The following is a 14,783-nucleotide window of genomic DNA, read 5'->3' as shown; positions in this document are numbered from 1 at the left end:
GCCAGGTAGACCATATTTTACCGTTAGCTCTCTTTGCGCTGATACCATTATGAATGCCACATTTATGCTGCTAAATATACCATAAATTACAGTAATAAAATCAACATATAATAGCAAACAGAAAAGAAAATGACAGATAACATCAAAGAACCAACAATTGTATTATTGTGTTTGTTACAGACAACCGACTCGGATATTGCTTCACTGATGTATTGCACACAATGTGCCAGCTTGGATCTTCCAACCAGAATTCCGTCACCAAATCGGAATGTTGCTGTCATGGTGGTAGGGGCTGGGGTATTACTTGTGAGATCTGTCCTTTCTCCGGCACAGTTCAGTTCAAAAAGCTCTGTCCTTATGGTAAAGGATATACAACTGGAGGCGAAGGTATGAATTCGGATTAATATATTAAAGTTCAGTTGTGTTAAATGTAAACTTAAATGTTCTGTTACCTCTAAATCTATCTGCTGACAATGATGGCGGTGGGATAATTTTCTAATGTGTATTGATGTCCTGGAGCTCCCGAATTCTTGTAATGAAATTAGTTTAGGAATGCTGCCTTGTGGGCTGTAGGAATATTGGGCCTGATTTAATAAAGTTTTCAAAGGCCGGAGGTTTCCTGGATCACCCAGCTTCACTGATGAAAGTGTATCTTCTCCAGCCTTGGAGAGCATTAATAAATCAGGCCCATTATCTTGCAATATGGTCGATAGGAAAAATTTAAGGCCAATGAAAGTAACTGAATGAGTGAACAAAATCTTAAAAAATGTGTTAAAGACCAAGAAACAAGAAAAGTTCACACCTTCTGAAAGCTTAAAAAGTGATTTAAAGATGGCATGTTAAAGCACACAACTGCCTAGGATTTGCACATGTATACTTACATATAGCTATTGAACAGGAGAAGCCTGGGAAACCCTTACTGAATTGTTGAAGAGATAAACTGTTTATACTACATTGTTTTTTAATGAAAGTGTTTAAAAGTTTCTTAGTGTGTTGATGTGCCTGCACATCATGTATTTATAATAAATATTCCAGTGTGTTATTCTGCCTTTTTCATACTTTATTTATTACTCTATATTACTATATTTGATATATTATATTGTTTTCTTTTTTTACTGTATTTAGATATTGATGAGTGTCATGTTCTACATGGAATCTGTCGCAATGGACAATGTATCAATGAGAGGGGAACATACAAATGTGAATGTAATCTAGGTTATATCCCTGATGTAACTGGCACTTCCTGTATAGGTAAGTTGCAGTTTTAGGCTGTAGTGTACCTTATAATAAAGTAGTAAAATGTGACAAACATAAATATTTCATTGGAAGTCTAGCAATTATACTAATGTAATAGATTCTTGTATAAACACAGATATGACTGATTGGTGGGAATACTGGTCACTGATTGGTTTGAATTTCTTTGTTTTTTTTTATTCCAGATCTCGATGAATGTAGTCAGTCCCCCAAACCTTGCAATTTTATTTGCAAAAATACTGAAGGAAGTTTCCAGTGTTCCTGCCCACGTGGTTACATTTTGCAGGAAGATGGCCGAAGCTGCAAAGGTGAGACCTGGTTAATGTGTAAACAAATAAATATTAGCATTTTTTGAGTTTATTATTGTGATAATACATGTAGTCATGTAATATGAAGTCTTTATAATACATCTGACATTATATTAATAACCCACGTGCACACCAATGCTGGGGACAATGTCTACAATTTATAAATTCAAGTCAAGAAAATGTATCACTGCCTCCAAGACTGTATTACTGGAACACTTTATTCATTGATATAGTGTCAAGTTGAAGGACTTTCTTCCTTTAAAAAAATTATTCATGCAAAAATTATTCCTTTAGGCCATGATTAGAACTGGATTGGTGTTTGCATACACTGAATTCTTTTTTTTTTTTTTACATTATATTTAATTTAAAACCCCTGTTGTGGTAACCTTAATGGAAAATACCTTTACGGTTCAAACTTGTCACAGATTTAAACACAGATTAGAGGATTTGTAAAACTATTTAATAAATATATTGGTTCATCATTGGACTGGGGCTACACAACTTGTTTATTGGATTCTATTTACTAATTTGTGTTTTGTTTTATGGCCTAATTTGCTATTTTGTTGATCAATCTGGTTGAAAATGTAAGGAATGGAGTCAGGGGGAAGTAGTCGATAGAGGTGCATGACATTATAACTGCTGACGAATGGCAATAGAATTGTGTAAGATGTATGTGCAATATTGTTTTTTTTTTAGTTACAACAGTAGTGGATTAACAAAAAATTCAATTCACCCCTATCCAAACAGAAACACTAGTTCTGATTAATATTCAATCAGATTTCTGATTTGCTGGAGTGGTGTGGAAAACCATTACTACTAGGGGGATATTGATTGTTAACCTGATCATGCAATATTAAACCAATGTATAGCCAGCCCAAAAGTTTGTACAGACCCTAGAATTTTGTTGTCTGAGACAAATGTGATCATGTAAGGCGTTAATATAGCATCTTTATAGCATTCCCTCAACATTTCTCAGTGATCCATACTGATGTACTGAGAGCTAACAACTGCTGTATCCTATAGGGAGGACACAGCAGGACACCTCCCTTATAGAATGAATGATGTCCGTACAGCTCTTCTTTGTATTGTCGCTGGAAACAATCTCCAGTAACAGTTATTTCACATGTATACATACATACATGAAACCAAACCTAATTGTTTACAGAGAGTGACATGTAGCAAGGGTAAAGAACATGGCCACTTGTACTAAAGAATACTGAGTCTGCTTTGAGGTTTTATTTACATACAATTTATGTATTCTCTTTATAGATCTTGATGAATGTGCAACCAAGCAACATAATTGTCAGTTTATATGTGTTAACACAATGGGAGGATTTACATGTAAATGTCCTCCTGGATTTACACAGCATCATACTGCCTGCATTGGTAAGTGTACAATGATATTCTGTTAGAGTGGTTTGTTTTGCAGGGAAATATAGATTTGGGGAAATATTGATTACAAAAGTCACATTAGCACATTTTAGTGGTACTTACATTTTTTTTTAAAAAGTTCCAGTAATTTTTTATTAGGTGTAATTTGTATGCCAAAGTTAGACAGTATCTTTCTACTTATTAGTTGCTAGAAGTGAAGGCCAGTGCGATGCAGAAAAGTTTGACTTTACGCAAATCAGATGCAAAATGCACTGCCTAGAAACTGCCTCTGGTTGGATAAGCTTTAAAGTAGTGCATTGTACATGACATTAGCATGTGATTTGCATAAAAGTTGCATAACTTTTTGATATACCCTCTCATTTCTAAATGGTATTGCTTACCTTTGTTTAAAAGCACTTAATGATGGAATGTGTTTCTTAAAGCAGATGTAATTGTAATATAAGCTAAAAATAGTTTTGAAATATTGATCCTCCTGGGATCTTTGCAAGTCTGGTGTCAGTCACATCATCATAATAAGACATTTTTCATGTTGTCTCTGCTGAAAAGTAGAATTGCAGAGACCTCATGACCAACATATACACATATATATCTTCAATTACTACTAATATATTACATCCACACATAATAGGGCATGTCAACAAGTGGGTTACATTTTATTTATTCCAGTGTTCGTTGTGACAGAAAGATTCATTGATATAATTAATGTTGTACAATATATTTATAACAAGAAATTTGGCTTATGTCCAGTGCTGAAGAATTAGAACCATACAGTGTGCATTTATTAAATTTACCACAACCCCTAGTAAGGAACTGTCTTTAGTTAAAGAATAATAACACTAGATTAAAATAAATTACTACTGAATCATTTAAAATAGGACAAAATGTGGATATGAAGAATTACAACCAGATTTTAGGATATGAAAGTATTTGCTGTGTATATACAGATATATTAAGGACAGAAAATTATATTCAGCTTTCAGAACAAGGACACACGCAGAATAACATTGAACTTGAAATCAAGTGGAAAAGCACTATGCATCATTCATACATACAGAAAAAAGATATACAAAGAATATACCCAACTTTCAGAACTGCTATAAAATGTCTGTACATGGAGTAAAGAAACATACAAAGAATTACACTCTGTTGAACAATTGAAGTGGAATAGTCCAGTGTAAACACTTTTTTTTAGAACTTTTCTGCAGGTCATGTTTTTTTATATTAATTCCTTTTGCCTGACAATAGATACAAATGTTTCCTGGAAAATTTCAAACCACCCCACGCAGAGATACTCTTCTTTTGGCTTGTGCAAAACTACCCAAGAGCATTTTTTTATTTCAGTCCAACTGATTGAGATCTATTGGCAGACTCTCATTGGGAATTCTTATAAAACACCCAAACTAGCTTTATGGTTTCATTTTGTATGCGTATTAAGTAGACACAACTAAGATGGTTTTGCATAGGTTCTCAACTTTGCTAATATATTTTTCCATCTTCTAACATTTAGATACCAATGAGTGTGCTCAGGAAATGAACCTTTGTGGTGCTAAAGGCGTTTGCCAGAATACTCCAGGTAGCTACGTATGTGATTGTCAGCGTGGCTTTTCTCTGGATCAGAGTGGAACATCATGTGAAGGTATTACATTTATTTTTAAGTACAAATGCTTTTTCATTTTTAATAAAATTAAATGTTATTGTGTTTGTTAACTATGTAATATATATGTTAGGTGTAAGTGCCACTTTATGTTATCAAAGTATTTGTTATATGTTGTTTATAGCCTCCCAGTACCTAGGAAAACACAAATACGTCTATGTCTTTTGCATATTTCTGTTATTTCTTTAATGTTGTCCTTTGTACTCAACATAACCTTCAGTTCTTTACTGGCTCCAAAATGTCTTGTAGTTGAGCTATAAAAACATTGCCGTGTCGGTGTAATCTTGCCAGTGCTGTGCCCGGGGGGCTGCCTTTTTCTGAGTTCCTACACAGGGCAGTGCAGCAACATTTTTAACTTGCTAGCTGGAACAGGAGCTTGTTCATATTGAAAGCTTAGCCAAGGGAAATATCCCTGTTTATTTATGCGGGAAGTCTTTTCCCAGTTATAACATGATGGCTGGTACAGGTACAGTGTCTTCCAAAGAAACTTCCAATGTAGAAATATTGTCCAGTGCCCTATGGCCTCTCCAGCTTATTTGAGAAAAGATAGGCAATTTGAACTGTGAATTCATTTTTTTGTTTTTGGAAACAAGAGAAACTTTTTAAACAATGGACAAGGTTATTTTCTCCTCCTCTTTCATATTTTGTACATGTGATGTATGCAGGTTTGTCATCTGCACCCCTATAGTTTATGCAGTGCTGTACAATATATTGTCCCAAATATAAGTAATTATATACAGAAAATTTGTAGGGCTTAGACACTGTTTAGGACAAAAAGTACAGCTACTGAAGGAGGTTGGCCCTGTAAAATACTCAGCAGGCATAATGTAGGAAGGTGCAATACAGTAAGTCAGCCTGGAAGGGCAAAAAGAGAGTTGGAGAGGTACTAATGTCATTGGAAGTGGCAAAGGTGTTACTGTTACAGCCAATAGTAAATGTTCACTAGTTCAGGACTGAGGCGTTGTGCCTAATATATCAAAACAACAATGGCTGCAGAACAAAAATGTAAAACGTTAGGCACACCGGACGGTTGTAAAAATGGTCAAATACTGGTTTGGCTTTTGTTTAAATAAATTTTTTAAAGGGTATTTTGGATACAAATAACTTTGAAGAGGAGCTCCAGCCAAGCATATTGGCTGGAGTATGGGACACGGCGTATGAAAGATACAAAAAGCCACCTTTAATTTTATGAGTCTCTGAGTGCCATAAAATACCCTCTTTCCCATGGGGAAAAACAGGTGGCTACTTGCTACTAGAGGCAAGAGAAATCCATCTTCCCAGGGTAAAAAGGCTACGGAACAGAATGAAAAATCTTCTCCCTGCTTTTCTTCAAATAAATCGTTTTTATATTGTTCAAACACAACTTTCTAATGCTCAGCCAAGAGCAAGCAAAATCAGCCAAGTCCTTGAATGTGTTGGTCCCCAAGTATCAGGTTATCTCTGGACTGGTGACGCAGGTCTGGTGATCTAGCACTAGAATTAGAAAAGCCCATCGTTACATCTTTTAGAAGACCTCATGACAGATGGCAACCTCTCATCTTCCAAGTTGCTACTGTGCTGGACCTTTCTTCTAGAAAGACATCTGACCTAAGTCTAGATGGACAATGCCACTGCAGTTGCATTGTTCACTGTCAGAAACGAACCAGTCACAGCAAGTTTGGTAGATCAGATCCAACCCTGATTGGAACTTTTTGTCTCACTCTTCTCTGCCATTTACATCGTGGGCACAGCCAATTGCAAGACATAGTCTCTTAGCCATCAACCCTTGGGGGAAGGAGAAGTCTCTACGCCAGGACCTGAGCAGGTGGGAAGTGCTCCTGGCATTCACTTGCTGCCAGTCTCTAGGCTTCCAACCCAAATGTAACTTTATGGAATGAAACCTTACTCCAAGTTTGGAGCAGAGCTTGGGTCTGCCTTTAGAGGGGCTGTAAGAAAATGATTTAAATAGTGCCGGTGTGCATAGCAAGATGTAGGTATTCGCATATTAAAATGAACAGTATACAGTATAATATTCATGCACCCTGACAATAATACTTATGAAGTTATTCAAGATTGGATATTATCATTTTTATTTGTTAGATGTGGATGAATGTGAAGGAAGCCATCGCTGTCAGCATGGATGCCAGAACATTGTTGGCGGGTATAGATGTAGCTGCCCACAGGGCTATCTCCAACATTATCAGTGGAACCAGTGTGTGGGTGAGTAATATTGTAATGTAGTATTTGTGTTTTCACTATTTAGTATTATTGTTTCCTATTAATGCATAAAATATGAGACCAAACAAAAGACTATTTTCCAATTGAAAAAGAGTATATGTAAGTGTGGTAATACTGGACATTATAGGACGTTTAGAGATTTCTTTATATCTATGCCATGTGAATTTCTTTATATTTAGATATGATATGACAATACAGAAAGCCCTATACAGTGTAATTTCATTGTCCTCACATGTGCAGACCGCACAAATAAAAACTTTAGAAATGGCCCATTTTTTATCATGTGGCAATTATTATATTCTGATAGCAAAAGTGTATCATCATTAGGTCAGGGCTAAACAAATAGTTTTAATTATCACAACATTGATCTTTTTAATCCAGGGTAAACAGATGTGTTTGTCATTAGATCTGTTAGTAAAGACATATGATAACACTTACATCTTTGTTGTATTTTGTTTTACGAGCAGTTCTAGTGTTTAATACGCGTGATGTCAGTTATTGCATTAGGACTGCTTGAGATATTTGGAAACCCTTCACAAAGGGTCTAGACACATTTGTGTCCATTGTTTTTTTTTTGTTCCATTGTGTAAACTTATAATAAGTAACAGAGATCATTATCATCCAAAGTTTTTTTCCCATCACAATTTAATACTTTGATTTATCTATATATCTGTAATGACAGAAATGTCTTAACACAATCTTATTTTGTCAACACAGAGCCAAGTGTGTGGGCTAATCTAGAGAGATCAGTAAGGCTCATGTTTAGTCATAGTAGATATTTGTCAAGGGATAGTAAAGGGGCATTCTTGAAAACAAAGATATCATTTTTGAATATATAAAGACCTAGGCTCAATTAGACCTAGGCACATTTCATTTTTGGAGAATAACCTTTTCTATGGCACTCAGGTTTTCTTGCACTTACCTGCTCAGCTAAATTATGCTTTTCACGTTTTCTTTCTATTTATCCTAATCACGACACCAAATTTTTGATCTCTTTTTCTTTAATTGTCATCTTTCATTTTCCTTGGTAAAAGTAAATCCTCTTTGTATAATCATATGGCAAGATATATTGCAAACAAAGGAGAAACACAACAATAAAAAATGTAAGTGGTAATATCTGTTTTTTGTGGATACATAGGTTGTGTATATAAAACTAAGACTGGAATGGCCAGAAATGTAAAATAGTTATTCAGTTGATGCTATTCATCTGGAGAATTTTTTCAGGGGTAAATAAAGTTTAAACACAACAGTTCCTCTGTATTCTTAATTCTTTCCCAAAAATATATGGTTCTGGTGACACCACCTGTGATCCACAAATAAAGAGGCGACTAGCCAGAGCCACAAAACAAACAAAAGTGGATGATAATTTTGTAGACTTGAAAGAGTGTTTGCTTTTAGCTAGCAAATGTTATGTTATACTCATATATTTATATATATTTCATTTTTGTCTGGTAAATCATGCAAGCAAACATAGTTTCTACAGATACCTATAAGGTTAGTTGACACGAGTAATCCCAAGATCAACTTTTATACCCCAAAAGTGTATTTCCAAAAAGTTGTACAAGTTCACCTTTAACCAGCAGTACCCAATTAAGTTTTTTTTTTGTTTTGCAACTTAGCTTCTAAATTAGGTTGGTCATTAGGTTGCATGTTTGAGTCCTCTTGATCTTATTGTCCTCTTCTTGCTATGATAGTTTTGCTAAAAGTCAGCAAGGCTTGAATATTCTTGAGTTTCCAACTCCAAAACTGTAGAAGATTATCATCTTCTACAGAAGAGTAGAAGAGTAAACTTGGGTGATCCAGCAAACTTGATTTCTTTAAAGCATTTGCTAATATATGGCAAATATTTTCAATCCTTGACTAGATCTATTTCACGTGTGCTGGTTCACCAGATTTACTCTTGATCCTCTCCAGTCTTGGAGAGCTTTAATAAATCAGGCCTATTGATGTCTGCCCCAGTGAACATTCTGTTTGCTAGAATATACTCTGTGCTAGTCTCAGTCATTTAATTATTAGGTTAATAAGACTAAACAACAGTTAACACAGTTAATAAGACTGTAGTTTGCTTAGTCATTAATAGGATATATGTGCAAAAGTTCTTGGTTAGCATTACTTCTTGGGTAGAACATGAATATTGTTATGCTCATGATGTGGTAGTTAAATCAGTTTGCTTAGCCTTTAGTGGGCATGATTGTCATTTAATGAAGTTTCCTTGGGTTTTGGATTGAGACAACCTCAGTGATCCTCCATAGTCACATGATCAAAGCAATCCTATCTGCATCTATGTGGTCCAATGTGTAATCCAAATGATGTCAACCCCTTTTAGGATTAGAAAGTATAATAATGGCACTACTGGCTTATAATAACCCTGTAAACTGTTTTATCGCTGTGCCCAGCTATGGTATATTATAATGTGTTTTATTTATTTTGTGTTTCTGTAGATGAAAATGAATGCCTGAACACCCATGCATGTGGAGGAGCTATGTGCCACAACACTTTGGGAAGCTTCAAGTGCATGTGTCCAACAGGATTCCAGTTTGAACAGTTTGCTGGTTCTTGTCAAGACATTAATGAGTGCAGCTCTTCTCAAGCTCCATGTAGCTATGGTTGTTCAAACACTGAAGGAGGATATGTCTGCGGCTGCCCACCTGGATACTTCAGAATAGGACAAGGGTAATGACCACTACACAAACCATAACCCTTATATTTATAAATGAGCTGAAACCACTCCGCATAATTTAAAAATGTCAATGAAATTTATGTGGTTATCAGAAGAGCTTTCATGCCCATGCATGCTACATTCAGATTTTCGAGTGCATGCTAATTTCTCATATCATACCGCTAAGTATTTCATGCCTAGTTGAGTTGAATAACCTAACCACCCACTGTAGGGTCAAAGATTAATCACTACAAGTTCTTAAGACATTCTCAGCCTTAAAGAGCCAGTATTGTCTAATATGCTATATTTGTATGAGATAATTGTATTCGAATAATACATTTAAGGATATGACTGGCCTATATTTAAGTATACATTTGATATGGTGGATTCCATCATTTTTGTATGATTAGCGGGCATCTTAACTTAGTAAACATAATTTTCAATTCTTTTTTTTAGAGCAGTTGTTACTATATTAACAGTACATGTAGTAGTATTTGTGAGATTCTAACACATTATCAAGCTAGTTTACTTGGGAATTTTTTTTTCCGTAACCTAAAAATATACCTAAACATTATTTTACAGAATTTGCTTTTCACACAAATTAAGAGTACTGTAATTAAAAGATATTTCTACCTAAATCTATTTGTCTTTATGGTTGGATTATAACCATACTTGCCAGAAAAATACTTATGAAGGCTAATAGAAGTTCATGATGTACTTTTAGACACTGCGTAACAGGAGCTGGACTAAGCAGAGCTGCCCAGGATATGGCAGTGAGTGGAGAAATAGATGATAACTCTCTGTCTCCCGAAGCATGCTATGACTGTAAGATTAATGGCTATCCCAAGAGAGGAAGGAAGAGGCGAAGTGCCAATGATACCGCATCTAGTGATGATGAGGTAATATGACTTTACTGGCCTGTTATGCACTTACAGCACATTAAATGCATGAAGATCATTAAAATTTGTAGGGCTTTGCCAACAACTACTGAACCTTATTTTATTCTAAGGATTTGAACTTTGGAAGCTGTGCGCTAGAAAAGGGTGGACAGATGACTAGTCACCTGTACTGTCCATAATATCCCTGCAGCTGACCTTTTACTCATTACTGACCATGCCTTGTTCTGCACTATGACTCTGTGTGGTGGTGATCATCTTGATGGAGGCTGAATTTTGCTTCCTCATTTCAAAGCCCCCAGCACGAGGAACAGTATGAATCAAAGTATTGACTTAACCAAGGTAAAACTCCATCCAAAACTGGTTTCAGTTTAGGTGGACATTGAACATATCTGCTGGCTATGTCTTTCTTTTGGAGACTTCAGCAGAGAGATTACTCCACAAATGGTTTGTATGTTTTTCAAAAAGAAATTGTAATTTTCTGGTACGAAAGTCTGTTAAGGGAGTATGACACTGTAATGTAGCTTTGTGATGATGGTGTAAACAGAATTCATATTTTGGTTTGAGCAAACTCACTACTGCAATTTACCAAAATATAGGAAGCTATTAGGGTAACCAGACTGGCAGCAGGCACATAAAACTAGATAAGACTTGTTTATAATATAAATATAAAATATGTCTGATAATAAGCCCAAAATCACTTTTAACTGTTCTTGAGTCCTGGCTACCACCTTCTTGTCTGACATCATTACTATTCTCCTTAATTGAAAGAGACTTTCTGCATCACCTATGAAATAAAAAAAACTAAATAGTGCCAGAAATGTCTAACCTGCCTGCTAGCAAAGTCCTGCACAAAATATGCTGAGCTAGGCAAGTGAATCTCACTGCACAATCTCAGCATTCATTGATGCATGCGTGTTGGAATTATGTCATCCCCAGCTAGCCAACATTGCCAAAGGTGCTGAGTCTGTAAAAATATTGGGCTAATGTGTCTGCAATGGTGCAGTACCCTGCAAATGTTGCAGTGCTGCAGTAAAAGTTATTAAAGAGGATTTTAGTTTCACTTTAAGAAATAAAGTAGATCTATGTTGATGGTTGGTAGGTGACCAAGTTAGCAGCCGTGCTAGGGTAAGTAGATCAAGAGCCATAAAAGGGGACTTTTATACTGTGTTTCTTTTTTGTTGTTGTGTGCAGCAAGTGGTGCCCAAAGATATCAGTATGGAGAGCTACATGAAACAAATACATTTGCTCATTTTCCCTAACCCCTAAATACATATTACTTTCATGGTTTGCTTTAAGTACAATTGATATCATTTTGTTTTGTTTTTCAACCAGGAGCAGCTTCAGTTGGAAGCCCCTGTTAGTCTCGCCAGTTGGGATGCTGAGAAAACCGCCATCCTTTCCTTTAACATTTCCCACTTGAATAGTAGGGAACGTATTCTGGAGCTTACACCAGCTCTCACAACTCTCAAACATCACAATCGATACCTAATAGACTCTGGAAATGAAGACGGTGTATTCAGGCTCAACCAAAAGGATGGCATCAGTTACCTGCATCTAACCAAGAAGAAGCCAGTGCCTGGTGTTTATAACCTACAGATTAGTAGTTTCCCTCTTTATAAGGAGAAAGAGCTTATCCAGCTTGAAGACAGACACGACAGAGACTACCTCACTGGTGAACTGGGTGACATTCTTAAAATGAAAATTAGAATCTTACTTCAATAAATTGCCATCCCAAAGAACAGCCAAAACAAAACCAAAGATTACTAAGTAGTCATGAATGTTTCCTCCCACCCTCCCCAACTTCACTGAGTCCTATAGCATAGGTACAAGCCCTTCATAACTATGTATCTATGACTTAAGAAAGCACTTTCTTCTTCTCATGACATATGCAAGGTACAGGATTATTATCCCAGCTAAACACAACCACTTTCTCAGGCTTCCTTTATTGTTATGGTGAATATGTTGATATTAAACTTGGAGACTTTTTCATTGGAAGTTGGCCTTTGATGCTGAAAGATTTGATCATTTCAGCAGAGGTACATGTAGTTGTTCTTATGTTGGACTTCTCTGAATTGTACTGTAAAAGTTTTCCATGCCACCTACAACTCACTAAGCCAGACATTTATGAGACCTTTTTTGGTGCTAGTAACTTCTTTCGAAAATATTTTTTTCATAAATGCACTGTAATATATACACATTTTAGAAGCCAACCATTACTCTGCCTAAACTGTTTTCAACTTACAAACTCAACCAAAGTTAGCTATAGTTTATCTCAATTATCTCTATATGTCATGTAAATGACATGTGTGTATACTGTATTCAAGCTTTTATTTATCCTTGGAGCAATTGTAAACTAGATTAAAAAACCTAACATGAGGTTTCGGGTTTTCTTTATGAATGGTGCTTACAGAGACCAACTACTTGTAAAACATATACACAGGCCTAGTGGTGCAATATTTGGTGACTAGGTCAATGCACTGAGGTCAGCTGACCACATGTACTTATCAGAGGGAGTTCAGTGCCATTATACAATATATGACATACGTTGCACATCAGAAGTACCCAGCGGCATTCATATGAAAGGCTCAGTTCATGAGTAATACAATAAAATTATTTTAGACTTTTTTTTTTTTCATTTTTCAAACCAAAACAGTTTGGATTGTGTTTGCTTTTTATTTTTTTTAACCATACAACAACTATTACTGTATGCTTAATTTAATACTGACGGGAAGACCAAGACAAGTATGCTTTCTTGTAATGTCCTGTGGTACTTAGTTTTGCATATTGAAAAAACAGCTGTCTTTCATATGTGTGAAGAAGTAAAAATCCAATAATTGTACAAAATAAATCAGCAGCCAAACTACTGCTGTGAATTTTACAATGAATATGTCTGCTGTTGATTTTTATATTGGTGGTTTTAATGCACTGTGGTGTCTATAATCACATACATTTAGTTCATGGGAAAGGCCACAATAAACAAGACACTATTTTTTAGATATATGTCTCGTCACATTCAGGATTTAGAGCCTGTTTGGTCATCCTTCTATATTCTTCCCTGTTATTCTGATAAGTAATTTGTGCCTCTTGTAGCATTAAGAAAATACTATACACCTACAACATGAGAAAACCGATTCCCAATATTATGGTGAAATATTTTGTCTTAAATTATTGTTGTTTTTGTGTATTTAATCCAGAAATTGTACTGTTTGCCACTATTAAGTTCATCCCTGCAGCCTAGTCAGTGGTGCCACCAACAAACTCATAAAGCTCAACTTATAACACTAAGATACGAGTTTGGGAATCCATGTTTTAAATAGGAAAAAGGGAGTCAAATGATGTAAAGATCCTTATCCTTGTGGTAAAGTGGGCTTATCATGTTCTGATTAGCACTATTATACAAGTCAGCTGAGAATATTGTTTTGGTATTGGACCACCTTTGAAACTGTCAGCCATGAATACATCAGTAAATTATGTCTCATAGGAATATAGCAAAGAAGCTTCTGTAAGAAACGTAACCAAAATCTCATACCAAAGTTCCATTTAACCTTTATTGCGCTATACACCCTTTATTCCTCTGCACTGCCCCATATATTGAGCACTTATATAAAGGAACAAATAGATAATAGATAAAGGGGCGAGGCAATCATTTTTTATTATTCTCATCCCTTCGTCCAACAGAAAATGAGTCAAAATCATTAATGTTTTTTGTCCAATTAAACCAAGATCATAAAACCATAATATGGTATATGTTTCTACATAAAGTTGTCTGTTGAAGATTAGAGAAGGTAATGAATCACAATAGTAAAAAACAGGGCTGTGAAGTGGGAAGCAAATATTGTGTACCTGAATGTACTGAATCCACCTCCGACTGCACAGCCTTGGTAATAACAAACCATGTTTTTCATTTGTTTTTAATACTTCTGATCTAGAAATGATTACATAAAACTCACCAATATACACTGTCAAACTGTCGGAGGTAAGGGACGTGCCATGGGAAAAACAACAAAGCTGCTACTGCTCACTTTACATACCTGTCATGTTGACCCATTTGTGTATGTTGTGTAGAGTAAGGGAATAGGATACAACCTCTGTCAAGTATGAGTTGCTGTCCGTGTCTGGAGATTTTTATTAATGGATATTTTCTTTTTATGGATACATAAAAGGAACTGAAAGCAAATCTCACCAAGGTAAGGAGGTCTTAAACAGCTATCATCTGAACATTTGCCCCTATTAGGGAATTTTCCCTCACCTCTTGCTTAAAGGACAACTGCAGAAAGCAATATTGTTTTTAACTAACATGAATTATTAAAAATGCATGTTTTAGAATATGCTAAGCTTGTTTTTAAGACTTTTTATAGTTAAAAAAAAAATTAGTGCATTAGTCAATGGCCAGCCTGATA

The 14,783-nt window shown here is 35.6% G+C and overlaps 1 protein-coding gene across 1 annotated transcript in view; it reads left to right on the top strand.

Moving 5' to 3' along the window:
• FBN1 (fibrillin 1) overlaps window positions 1-13,268 on the top strand; it is a 157,323-nt gene extending 144,055 nt beyond the window's left edge. Inside the window, exons 52-60 of the mRNA XM_072399100.1 lie at window positions 181-387; window positions 1,126-1,251; window positions 1,440-1,562; window positions 2,832-2,948; window positions 4,462-4,590; window positions 6,688-6,807; window positions 9,267-9,498; window positions 10,209-10,383; window positions 11,716-13,268. Of these exons, the coding sequence (XP_072255201.1) occupies window positions 181-387; window positions 1,126-1,251; window positions 1,440-1,562; window positions 2,832-2,948; window positions 4,462-4,590; window positions 6,688-6,807; window positions 9,267-9,498; window positions 10,209-10,383; window positions 11,716-12,105 (1,619 nt within the window). The 3' untranslated portion in view covers window positions 12,106-13,268. The remainder of the gene's footprint in view (window positions 1-180; window positions 388-1,125; window positions 1,252-1,439; window positions 1,563-2,831; window positions 2,949-4,461; window positions 4,591-6,687; window positions 6,808-9,266; window positions 9,499-10,208; window positions 10,384-11,715) is intronic.
• Window positions 13,269-14,783: the final 1,515 nt, after the last annotated feature.

This window comes from Pyxicephalus adspersus, chromosome 2 (assembly GCF_032062135.1).
Source record: "Pyxicephalus adspersus chromosome 2, UCB_Pads_2.0, whole genome shotgun sequence".
Lineage (NCBI taxonomy): Eukaryota > Metazoa > Chordata > Amphibia > Anura > Pyxicephalidae > Pyxicephalus > Pyxicephalus adspersus.
The sequence above is the reverse complement of the archived record's forward strand: the minus strand, read 5'-3'. Positions and strand labels throughout refer to the sequence as shown.